Source organism: Chiloscyllium plagiosum, chromosome 19 (assembly GCF_004010195.1).
Source record: "Chiloscyllium plagiosum isolate BGI_BamShark_2017 chromosome 19, ASM401019v2, whole genome shotgun sequence".
Taxonomy (NCBI): domain Eukaryota; kingdom Metazoa; phylum Chordata; class Chondrichthyes; order Orectolobiformes; family Hemiscylliidae; genus Chiloscyllium; species Chiloscyllium plagiosum.
The window spans coordinates 4,431,785-4,443,996 of record NC_057728.1 but is presented as its reverse complement, the minus strand read 5'-3'; the positions used below and the strand labels follow the sequence as shown (position 1 = coordinate 4,443,996).

The 12,212-nt window shown below is 40.3% G+C and overlaps 1 protein-coding gene across 2 annotated transcripts in view; it reads left to right on the top strand.

The window, feature by feature from the left end:
- The window catches only part of tbxas1 (thromboxane A synthase 1 (platelet)), a 157,983-nt gene that overhangs the window by 121,221 nt on the left and 24,550 nt on the right, over window positions 1-12,212 (top strand). For both annotated transcript variants that reach the window (XM_043708955.1, XM_043708954.1), the window contains one exon: window positions 11,109-11,197. In XM_043708955.1, coding sequence (XP_043564890.1) covers window positions 11,109-11,197 — 89 coding nt within the window. The remainder of the gene's footprint in view (window positions 1-11,108; window positions 11,198-12,212) is intronic.

Genomic DNA, 12,212 nt, shown 5'->3' with positions numbered 1-12,212 from the left:
AAGAAGGCAGTGAGTGGTGGTTGATGGAAAATATTCAGTCTGGCGTCCAGTTACTAGTGGTGTTCCACAAGGATCTGTTTTGGGACTACTGCTGTTTGTCATTTTTATAAATGACTTAGATGCAGGCATAGGTGGATGGATTAGTAAATTTGCAGACGACACTAAAATCGGTGGCATAGTGGACAGTTTGGAAGAATGTTACAGGTTGCAGGGGGATTTGGATAAACTGCAGAATTGGGCTGAGAGGTGACAAATGGAGTTCAATGCAGCTAAATGTGAGGTGGATACACTTTGGGAAGAATAACAGGAAGGCAGAATACTGGGTCAATGGAAAGATTCTTGGTAGTGTGGATGTTCAGAGGGATCTTGGAGTCCATGTGCATAGATCCCTGAAAGTTGCCACCCTGGTGGATAGTACTGTTAAGAAGGCATACGGTGTGTTAGGGTTCATTGGTAGAGGGATTGAGTTCCGGAACCGCAATATCATGCTGCAACTATACAAAACGCCACACTTGGAATATTGTGTACAGTTCTGGTCGCCCCATTACAAAAATGACGTGGAACCATTGAAAAAGGTGCAGAAGAGATTTACCAGGATGTTGCCTGGTCTGGAGGGAAGGTCTTATGAGGAAAGGCTGAGAGACTTGGGTCTGTTCTCATTGGAAAGAAGAAGGCTAAGGGGGGATTTGATAGAAACATACAAGATGATCAGAGGATTAGATAGGGTAGGCAGAGAAAGACGTTTTCCTAGGATGATGATGTCAGCTTGTACGAGAGGGCATAACTACAAATTGAGGGGTGATAGATTTAAGACAGATGTCAGAGGCAAGTTCTTTACACAGAGAGTGGTAAGGATGTGGAATGCCCTATCTGCTAAGGTAGTCAACTCAGCCACATTAGGGAGATTTAAACAGTCCTTAGATAAGCTCATGGATGATTTTGGGATAGTGTAGGGGAACGAGCTGAGAATAGTTCACAGGTCGGTGCAACATCGAGGGCCGAAGGGCCTGTTGTTCTATGTTCTATGTACATAGATCCTACCCATTAATCAAAAGGCTTACAGAATATTGGCCTTTATAACTAAAGGAATATGATTCAAGTATTACAACAGACTTGGGAAATGTGAACATGTCTGGGCACTACAGCTTTGGAAAGACATATTGACATATTTCCTGGAGTTTGTGGAGATTTAATGGAGATGTTGAAAATCATGAGGAATGTTGATAGACCAAATAAAGAGATATTGTTTCTGGGAGAAGTGTCGCTAAATGGAGGGAACAGATTTAATGAATTGATAGATGAATCAGAGGGTTATAGGAACAGGAATAGACCATCTCACTTGTTTAGCCTGCTTCATGGCTGCCCCATAGCTTAGTTCCATACTCTCACCTTTATCCAATGTCCCTGTTAACTAACAAAAATCTATTAATCTTCGTGTTGAAATTAGCAATTGATCTAGTGGAGTTGCGAATTGAAGTTGGAAGTTTTCTATAGGCCTTCAAATTGTTTCAGGGTTGTAGAGGAAAGGATTGCAAAGATGATTCTCGATAGGAGCAAGAGTGACAGGGTAGTTGTTATGCGGGACTTTAACTCCCCCCAGTATTGACTGGGAATACTATAGTTCAAGTAGTTTAGATGGGTCAGTTTTTGTTCCAATGTGTGCAGGAGGATACAGTATGTAGACAGGCCAACAAGGGAGATGCCATATTGGATTTGGTGCAGAGGAATGAACCCGGCCAGGTGTTAGATTTAGAGGTAGGCGAGCACTTCGGCGCTGGTGACCACAATTCGTTATGTTTACAATAGCAATGGGCAGGGATAGGTATATACCGCAGGGAAAGCGGTATAACTGGGGGAATGGCAATTATGATACGATTAGGCAAGATTTAGGATGCATAGAGTGGGGAAGGAAACTGCAGGGGATGGACACACTTGAAATGTGGAGCTTATTCAAGGAACAGCTACTGTGGGTCCTTGATAAGTATATACCTATCAGGCAGGGAGGTAGTTGTCGAAAGAGGGAGCCATGGTTTACTAAAGGAGTTGAAGCTCTTGTCAAGAGGAAGAAGAAGGCTTATGTGAGAATGAGGCAACAAGGCTCAGTTAGGGGGTTTTGAGAGTTATAAGTTAGCTAGAAAAGATCAAAAGAAAGGACTAAGAAGAGCCAGCAGGGGCCATGAGAAGTTGTTGGCAGATAGGATCAAGGAAAACCCTAAGGCCTTCTATAGGTATATCAGAAATAAAAGAATGACTAGAGTAAGGTTAGGGCCAATCAAAGTTAGTAGTGGGAAGTTGTGTATGGAATCTGAGGACATAGGGGAAATGCTTAATGAATACCTTTCGTCAGTATTCACATTGGAAAAGCGTAATGCTAGTGACAATATGGAAATACAGTCTACTAGATTAGATGGGTTTGAGGTTGACAACGAGGAGGTTTTCGCAATTTTGGAACATCTGAAAATAGATAAGACCCCTGGGCCGGATGGGATTCATCCTCGGATTCTCTGGAAGGCCAGGGAGGAGATTGCAGAGCCTTTTGGCTTTGATCTTTATGTCATCACTGTCGACAGGAGTAGTGCCAGAAGGCTGGAGTATAGCAAATGTTCCCTTGTTTAAGAAGGGGAATTATAGGCCAGTGAGCCTTAGTTTGATTGTGGGTAAGGTGTTGGAAAAGGTTATAAGAAATAGGATTTATAAACATCTGGAAAGGAATAATTTGATTAGGGATAGTCACCTGGTTTTGTGAGGGGTAGGTTGTGCCTCACAAACCTTATTGAGTTCTTTGAGAAGGTAACAAAACAGGTGGATGAATGTAAAGCGGTTAATGTGGTGTATATGTCTTCAGTAAGGCATTTGATAAGGTTCCACATGGTAAACTATTGCACAAAATACGGAGTTTTGGGATTGAAGGTGATTTCAATCAGAAATTTGATCAGAAATTGGCTAGCTGAAAGAAGAGAGAGAGTTGTGGTTGAGGGGAAATGTTCATTCTGAGCTCACTTACTAGTGGTGTGCTGCAAGGATCTGTTTTGGGGCCACTGCTGTCTGTCATTTTTAGTAAATGATCTGGACATAGAAGGCTGGGTTATTAAATTTGTGGATGACACTAAGGTAGGCTGAGTTGTGGATAGTGACGAAGGATGTTGTGGGTTACAGAGGGACATAGATAAGATGCAGAGCTAGGCTGAGAAGTGGCAAATGGAGTTTAATGCAGAAAAGTGTGACGTAGTTCACTTTGGAAGAAGTAACAGGAATGCAAGTACTGGGCTAATGGTAAAATTCTTGGCAGTGTAGATGAACAGAGAGATCTCTGTGTCCTGGTGCATAAATCCCTGAAAGTTGCCACCCAAGGTGATAGGGTTGTTAAAAAGGCATATGGTGTTTTAGCATTTATTGGGAGGGAGGTTGAGTTTTGGAGCCATGAGGTCATGCTTCAGCTGTACAAGCCACTGGTAAGGCCACACCTGGAGTATTGCGTGCAGTTCAGGTCACCGCATTATCGGAAGGATGTGGAAGCTTTGGAAAAGGTTCAGAGGAGATTTACTAGATTGCTATCTGGTATGGAAGAAAGGTCTAACGAGGAAAGACTGAGGGAACTGAGGCTGTTTTTGTTGTAGAGAAGAAGGTTGAGAGGTGACTTAATCAAGACATATAAATTAATCAGAGGGTTAGATAGGGTGGACAGTGAGAGCCTTTTTCCTTGGATGGTGAAGGCTAACACGAGGGGCATAGCTTTAAATTGAGGGGTGATAGATTTAGGACAGATGTTACGGGTAATTTCTTCACTCAGGGAGTAGTAGGGGAATGGAATGCCTTGCCTGCAACAGTAGTTGACCCACTGATATTAAGCGCATTTAAATGGGCATGGGACATACATGTGGATAATAATGGAACGGTATAGATTTGATGGGCATCAAATTAATTTCACAGGTTGGCACAGCATTGAGGGCCTGTACTGCACTGTAACGATCTACGTTCTATCTGTCATCAAGTAATGTTTACAGAAAAGGATTCCAAAATTCTTCCATCCTTTGTGTAAAGACATATTTCCTTTCTGCACTCCAGAATTTTTAGACTATGTCTCCTAGTCCTAGATTCCCTCACTAACAGAAAGTTTTTATTTGTTCTTCTTAAAATCAGGCTCAAGGGATTAAATGCCGTACTCGTGATCCTATTTCTTATGGTCTTATAATTTGTACAATGGGACCATCTATAATGACTTCTACGAATTGTCCAGGAAGTTAGAACTGCTGAAGAGCAGTTACCTACATCTGGAATCCTCCAAATAGTCTACTGCGGAGTTAAGTCACAGACCTCTGATGGCTCTGACTGACTGACTTAGACAATTACCTCAGTAACATAAGAGAAATTGCTTTAACTCTGAGATAACTATAAAACCGACACCTCAACCCAACACCCACCGTGATCTTACAACCACCCTAGCACAGCATTCTTCACCACAACTTGACACATCCCCATGATGTGGCACCCTGCACCCCACTGACCTGAACCACCATGACCTCTCCTTTCCCTGAGCTGTCCATTGCCCAGCTACCTGCCACCTCAACCTTTGCCCATCTACTTCTCACAATATCCCCTCAACTACCTGCCACATTACGCCTGCACCCACTTATCTGCCACCCTCATCCATCTGCCATTCTTACCCACCTGCCACCTACCTCTATAGCCTACTTACCTTACACAGTTACTCTTTCACTGCAGCTTGTCAGATACTTTTAGCAGCTTAAACCCCTAATATAGCAGTCACTGCTGTGAAAAAGCAGCATGTTATAGCCTCCAAGTCTGATACTCCACTGTGTTTGAAGGCTTCCCGAGCAGTTACCATCTCAAAGGGCCCAAATTGAAAGTTTTTACTAAAATATGGAGCTGCTATCTGCCTGTGATTGTCTGTCTTCAGAAGATTCAGCCCATTGATTCTACTCCCATTGCTCTTTCAGATAACGACTTTTTCTTGATAACTTGGTGAATAAAAATGGAAACTCTTTGGTACACCCTGAATCTTTTACTTGCACTGGTAGGACTTTCTGCTCCTGTAACCCTCTTAAAATTGAACCCTTTAGTTAATTTTGCCTTGCAGTTCTTTTCACAAAATGTGTCACTTTCTTCTTTACCTGCCACACATGTATCAGCTAATTTCACCAGTCTATGGCTGCTGAAGCCTTCACTGTCTCTCACATTGCTCACTACATTTTCAAATTTCTTGCCATCTGCAAACTTTAAAGTCATGACATGTCTTCCCATGCCTAGATTATTAATATCAATAAAAGGGAACAATGCTATCAACAACCTACCTCAAGGTAACGTCTCTGTACACTTTCCTCCACTCTGAAAGGCAAGTATTTACCACAATTTTCCACTTTCTGTCCTTCAGTAAATGCCATAATCCACACAGTCATTAGCTCTTTAATCCCTTTAGGCTTTGATTTTCCTTTCTGGATTTTGTGGACCACTGCCCATTAGGTGGGGAGGGGTGGTGATTGTAAAATAAAGCAGGTGACATTCCCACCCAGCCTTTCCCTCATCTGTCCCCCAGATTACAGTGGGCAGGAAAGGCTGCCCTCCATCCCTTGGACCTACTGAAACCCTTAAATAGCCAGCTAATTGCTGCATTCTGCATCTACCACTATTTGGTGGTAAACTTGACAACCTTAACTGAGTAAGCTCATCATAGAAAATCATAGAATTACTACAGTGCAAAAGCCGGCCATTCAGCCCATCGAGTCCACATCAACCCTCCAAAGAGCATCCCACCCAGACATACACCCCCAGCCTATCCCTGTAACCTTGCATTTCACATAACTAATCCATCTAACTTGCACATCTTTGGACTGTGGAAGGAAACTGGAGCACCAGGAGGAAACTCATGCAGACACAGGGAGAATGTGCAAACTCCAAACAGACAGTTGCCCGAGGCTGGAATTGAAGATCCTTGATGCTGTGAGGCAACAGTGCCAACCACTGAACTGCCCTGATGGAAGGAAGATCATTAAAGTAGCTAGCTGAAGATAACTCACTGAAACCTTCTCTCACTCTTACTGTTGACTGAGAGAAGACTGATGGAGGGGTAATTGGCAGGATTGGATTTGTCTTGGTTTTTGTGGAGAGGATATATCTGGGCAGCTTGCATCATTGTCAGGTGCGTGCACATGTGATGTATGTTGGTTGAGAAATTGGATAATCTCTTTAGGACTTTGTGCACCCATCATAGGCATCAGCCAAGATCAGAACCCTTCCCTTAACCCATCGCATGTCCTTTCTATAGCAACTCCGCAACCCCTACACCTTCAGTATGGTCGTGGAAGTCCCACTGTGAGTCAGTTACGCTGTTTCCTATGTATGATTGCTGTAGGGCTGCTGGATTTCAGGTAGAAAACTGACTTTTCCAACTTCTAGGGGTGTTAGGAGTTGGGGAATAGGTCTTCTTACCTAATACCCAGCAATATGATGTGGTACAGTTTGAAATTTCTTTTGCAAGTCCATATAAGTAACATCACCCAGAGTCGAGATAGATGACAATCGTGATCTAGAATAGAACAGGCTTGAAGCACTGAATGATCTAATCCTGCTCCTATGTTTCTAACCACGTGACTGTCATTAACCATCTCTTTTTTTTCATCAGCACCAGTCAGTTTTCAATAATGCTGATATTGAAGTAATGTTCAGCTAAAGTTGTTCTGGGTCAGTCACTAGCCTGCTTTGCGATTTAGCAACAAGACCTGACTGAAGAAAAATGAACAGATTACACCAAAAGAGAAATGCCAAAAGCCAGTTGGAAAATTATTATTTTGTAAAATAAAAGCAGGTTCTTGGTCCAAGAGAGGAGCCTTTAAATTACAATACCTGAGCTTTTTCAAAATTGACTTATAGAGTGTGCATTTCCAAGACCTGATAAAGAGAAATGGTTTGAAAGAGATTTGGACCGTAAATTATAGACTCAGGTTGTGGTTCAGTATATGCCTGAATTGCTCATCTTGTAACGTACTGCAAGCAATAAAGTTCCTTCTTCCCCAGCAATTTATAAATCTGCTTCATTGAGCAGTAAAAACCTAGTTTACTCTGGTACCATGCCAAGCACAAGATCCAATAAGCTCGCGGCATTTATTCTTTCAAACAGTAAGAGTGAAAAAACCATTAGACCCATCAGAGACATAGAAAATCACCAGATGACAAATAATCCAGATTCATCTTGTTTACTTTCCACCATCCTTTAGTTACACGATAAAGTGAAAATGGAATTGTTGGCTACCCTCACAATGTTAATGAAACATGCCAAGGTGCTTCACGGGGTTGGTATAAAACAAAGAATGACCCTGTACCACAGAATATTAGGGAAGATCCTAGAAGTTTGATCGAAGATTTTAAAAGGTGTGTAAAAGAAGGAGAGCAAGATAGAGAAGCTGGGAGATGCAGGGAGGGAATTTCAGGGTTTGAGGCATAGGTAAATGAAAGCACTATCACAAATGTTGCAGTAATTAAAATTGGGAAAGTGCCTGAAGTCACAATTAGAGATGTGCAGCTATCTTGGAGAGTCATGGGGCTAGAGGAGATAGGTAGGGAGGGTGGAGAACATGGAGAAATATGAAAACAATGATGAGAATTTTGAAATCAAGATGGTGCTTTCCAGGAGCCAACGTAGGTAAGCAAGCATGGGTGATAGGGAAGAAGGATTAGCTGCGACTTAAGACATCGGCAGCAAAGTTTTGGATAACTTCCCTTTTGTTCAGGTAACGTGCATTGGGATAGTTGAGTCTTGTGGTAATGGAGACATGAATGAGAGATTCAGCAGCACAAGTACAGTGATAGATTTGAAGTCAGGCAATGTTACAGAAGTGGAAATAAGTGATCTGTAGTGAAGTCACAAAATTGAAGTCAGAAGCTAAAGTGTGACACGGAAGTTGCTAACAGACTGACTTATTCTCAGCCTGTTACCAGGGAGAAAGATGGAATCCGTGGCCAGGGAACAGATTTTAGACTGGGGAGCAAAAACAAAGACTTTGGTCTTTCCAATGCTTACTTTGATGAAAGTGGCAACAAGTGTCATCGGCATAGACAGTGAAAATTGCTGTTGTGCCTTTGGATGTGTCATGAGGCATAGTATGTAGATATGAATTAGGAGGCAGGCAATCTTTGGCAATACAGCATCAATGTTGTGGGAGCAGGAAATGAAGACACAATAAGTGACAGTCTGGCTATTATTAGATGGATAAGATTGGAACCAGGTGAAAAGAATGCTACCCAGTTGGATGTGGAGGTGCTGGTGTTGGACTGGGGTGGACAAAGTCAGAAGTCACACGACACCAGGTTCTAGTCCAACAGGTTTATTTGAAAACACGAACCTTCAGGGCTCTTCTCCTTCATCAGGTGCTAGTGAGAGAGGAAGATCTTAGACAAGGAATTTATAAGGAAAAGATCAAAGGAGCATACAACTCATGCAAATCAATTGAACACACCTAAACACTCTTAAATCTTTAATCAGTTAGAATGGAGGTGCAGGTTTCAGTTGATTAATTTCAGAATTTCTTTCAAGTCACTGCCCCGAGATAACTCAAGGTGTTATCAATATAAAGGAGGTGACGCCTCTGGTCAGACAATGTATTTTAGGCACGAGGTCATGTTTGGAGTCCATCTGGTGTCTTAACTTGGAGTCAGATTGCTTTTATTTCCAAAGTAGGAGTTTATAAAATGTCACCTTGACTCTCTACAAATTGTGTGTTTTTTAAACAAAATAGAATGTATCTGCAAATCTTCAAAAAGCACACAGTTTGTGCTGGAAGACAGTGTAAAGGTGTTGAAAGAGGAAGGTGTGGCCACCCCTGTTCCAAAGCCTGTGGACCGCTCAAGAAGGATGCAAAGGGATAGCTTTCCCATCTGTCAGTTTTTAATTAGTCCACAGCAACCTCAGGCATGAGGTGTGGGCAAGTCCAGTAGTGGAGAGCTTTGGGAGTCAAAGATCCAAAACCATCTGCACTTCTAAAGCCTGTAACACTTACCTTGTCAAATTTTAAATTACTCATACTGTGTCCTTAAATATTATTTTATGAAAGAAAGCAGTTCTAATGCTCATTCTCACGTTTAGACAATTCCCCACCTTCTCCAGCTGTCAATCATAATAGCTCTGATGGGAAAGGAAAGCATTAGGAAATTTACAAAAAGACTGCTGTAAGCAATTTGAGGAAGGATTTTGGGAAGTTCATCTGCAATGCCAGAAAGCACTTAACCATTCTGACTGTGTTGGGATTTGCAGACTATTTGACCGTGAAGGATAGTGGAGAGTTCACAAACAATGTTGGCTTCATTCCCTGTTTAAACACATGCTCTGTGGACTAATATCACATTGAATAATAATCAAGAGAAAGACCTCAGGCAAAATTCCTTCTCCATCTCAGCGCATAGGCCAGAAACAAATTATGCTATCTCAATATTTGCTGCAACTGAGATTAGATAACCCATATCAATTAACAAAACAGTTTCCATGCAGCTAATGACCAAGGCAGTTTCCAGCCTACCAGAGTTAGTATTGTTATGATCCCAGCTGAATTTATTACTGGACAAATCAGACTCCAGCTGAAATCTGGCATGCTCGGTCACATTCTGTTTATTTTTAGTTTAATGAGGTTGTCCTGCACTGAAACATAAACACAGAATCCTGCAGATTTGGTTTTAATAACAAAACAGAAGTTATTTCACAACAAAAATGAGGATAAGTTAGAATAAACCAAATTAAAGCAAGTTTAAAGATTTTGAAACACATGGTGAAAATGTTCCTCTTATTCCTTGCAGCGCCCTAGTGCTCTCACTTCTACAGGGCTTAATTAAACTGATGTTTCAATTCCCACTGTTGAGAATCTGATAGCCTCTTCCTTGAATCTTCATACAGATTAGCTTGGACTTTCTCTGCCTCAAAAAATTGCTTCAGTATTGTAACCAAACACTTCTCATTCTGGAACTTTCAAACTAAATTCTTTATACTAAAATAACCTGTTTCTTAATAGTTCTAAATGATCTCTGTTTTTCATAACTTCACATTTTTAGTTTCTTTTCTTCAAACTATGGGTATTTCCTCTAAGCCAAAACGAAACACCATTCTATACCCATCTAATGGAAACCTGTTACACTATACTGTTTACTTTGTTTATTAATATAAACTCTCCCAGTGTAAACAAATTCCCATTAGCCTCTATAGGCTATCTCATACTTTTCAAAATAAATCACCTTGACAACAGGAGAATAGTTAATCATTAAATCTCTTCGTAGATATAGACCAAAATTCCCATGCCACTAGTTCAAAATCCAAATTCTAAAATAGATGTTATTGCGATCTGTATAAATCACAGACCTTATATCAGACTGTTAATAGGTAAATGGTCTTAAATCCAGGCCATAAGGGAAGACTAGCTCCAATAGTTCATAATACGTTAAAAGATTTTTTAATGATTTAACATAGGAATTTGGGGTAATTTATATTCATCAATTGTTCACATGAAGTTAAACTCTGAAGTGATGAATTGAAACCAGTTAGAGTATCGATCCATGATAGTGATTCTTACATTTAATTTATATTGAGACAGTGAAGCTTGCAAAGATAATCAGAAATAAATTTGGGTGCAATAGAATAGAAATGCCTAATTTATTTGATCTCAGCAAAAATCCTTGGAAATCCTTCCTCATTGTGTTTGCCTTTGTACCATTTGTAATGCAAGGACGGGGTCTTTGCTTGGTAGATAACTGGCCAATCCATGGACACAGGGCTGAGGAATGATCAAATATCACATCTCTAGAAAAACTGGTACGGACAGTGTAGAATGGAAGGCAGGCACAGCAGGCAACAACTTTCATCTTAAATTCAACACCACCTTTTGTCAGAGAACTGCTGGGATAAATGTTGCCTCCTCAGTAGAGTAAACTTTGTTACTGTCTGTGCTAGAAAGAACTTAACAAAATGAATTCATTGTGAACTGAGGTGAATCCCTTGCAGTGAATATGGGAGATACTCGAGAAATTCTTGTCTAGATCTGGAATTTGTTGTTTGTTAAAGATTCAACATATGAAGTGTTGCTGTGCATAAATTTAACGTTGTACTCTTTCAGATCACTCCCGATTATAACAATGTGCAGAAATTAACCTACTTGGACATGGTGATCTCAGAGTCCCTACGCATGTACCCGCCTGGAGTCAGGTAAAAAGAAACATTCCAAAAAACTTTCAGGAATTATAGTGAGAATCAGGTTAAAAAAAAACTTTAGAAGGTATTGTTGTATAAGAGACTATTTTATTTTGTATTACAAACATTTCCACTGGGTTTTATACATGCAGGATTTCACAGTAACTTTTTCAGGCAGTGATTGGCTAAATCAAGCGTATCAGTAGTATTTCCATAGCATACGATAAAACAAATTTCAGTCCTAAGAATTGTTACAGATGTAGACATCACACTGCGCTGTTGGTCTTTTTTTAAAGCTTGGCAAACTGTGATTTGGGAGCTTACCTTTAAACTGTTCTGTTGACAACCTTGCCATCCATGCCCAACTTTTTATATTGCATCCTCCCTAGGCATCACGGCTGGCACCACCCTGTCCTAGCTTCATTTTCCTTTGAATATAAAGTGTTACGAAAAAGGAGAGCAAGCCAGACCAAATCAGGCTCACTAACACTGGATTTGCAATACAGTGAAATTAAAATATTTAATAACCCTCAGAACTGTTTTTAACTGGACTTTTCAAATAACTCATATTGGATACATTTATAACTTAAATAAAAATTAGCAAGTTATGATTAATAATATAACTTCAGCAGAACACAGAAAAACTATAAGATAATCTAATTAATTCCTACGATCCAAGCCTAATTTTCTTTGATCAATTCACACACCAACAGACAGACAAACACAGTTAAAGGATAATGTTTTTAAAAATTATAGAATCATAAATTCGATAACCATTTCAGTGGTGAATACCAAGCTTTCATTAAATCTAATTGATTGTATTAAAGACAGATAGGACTGTATCTTGCTTGAATTTTTTATTTTATTTCAAAAATATACTTTATTCATAAAATTATTTTTATATCTATACAATTGGTCATGCCATTCTTATGCACACATTGCATTTCTTTACATACAGAGATCAGAATTAATCATTCGTATATACAAGTCTGTACATTGCCTATCCTGTTATTAGGCTGAGACGGAGCCC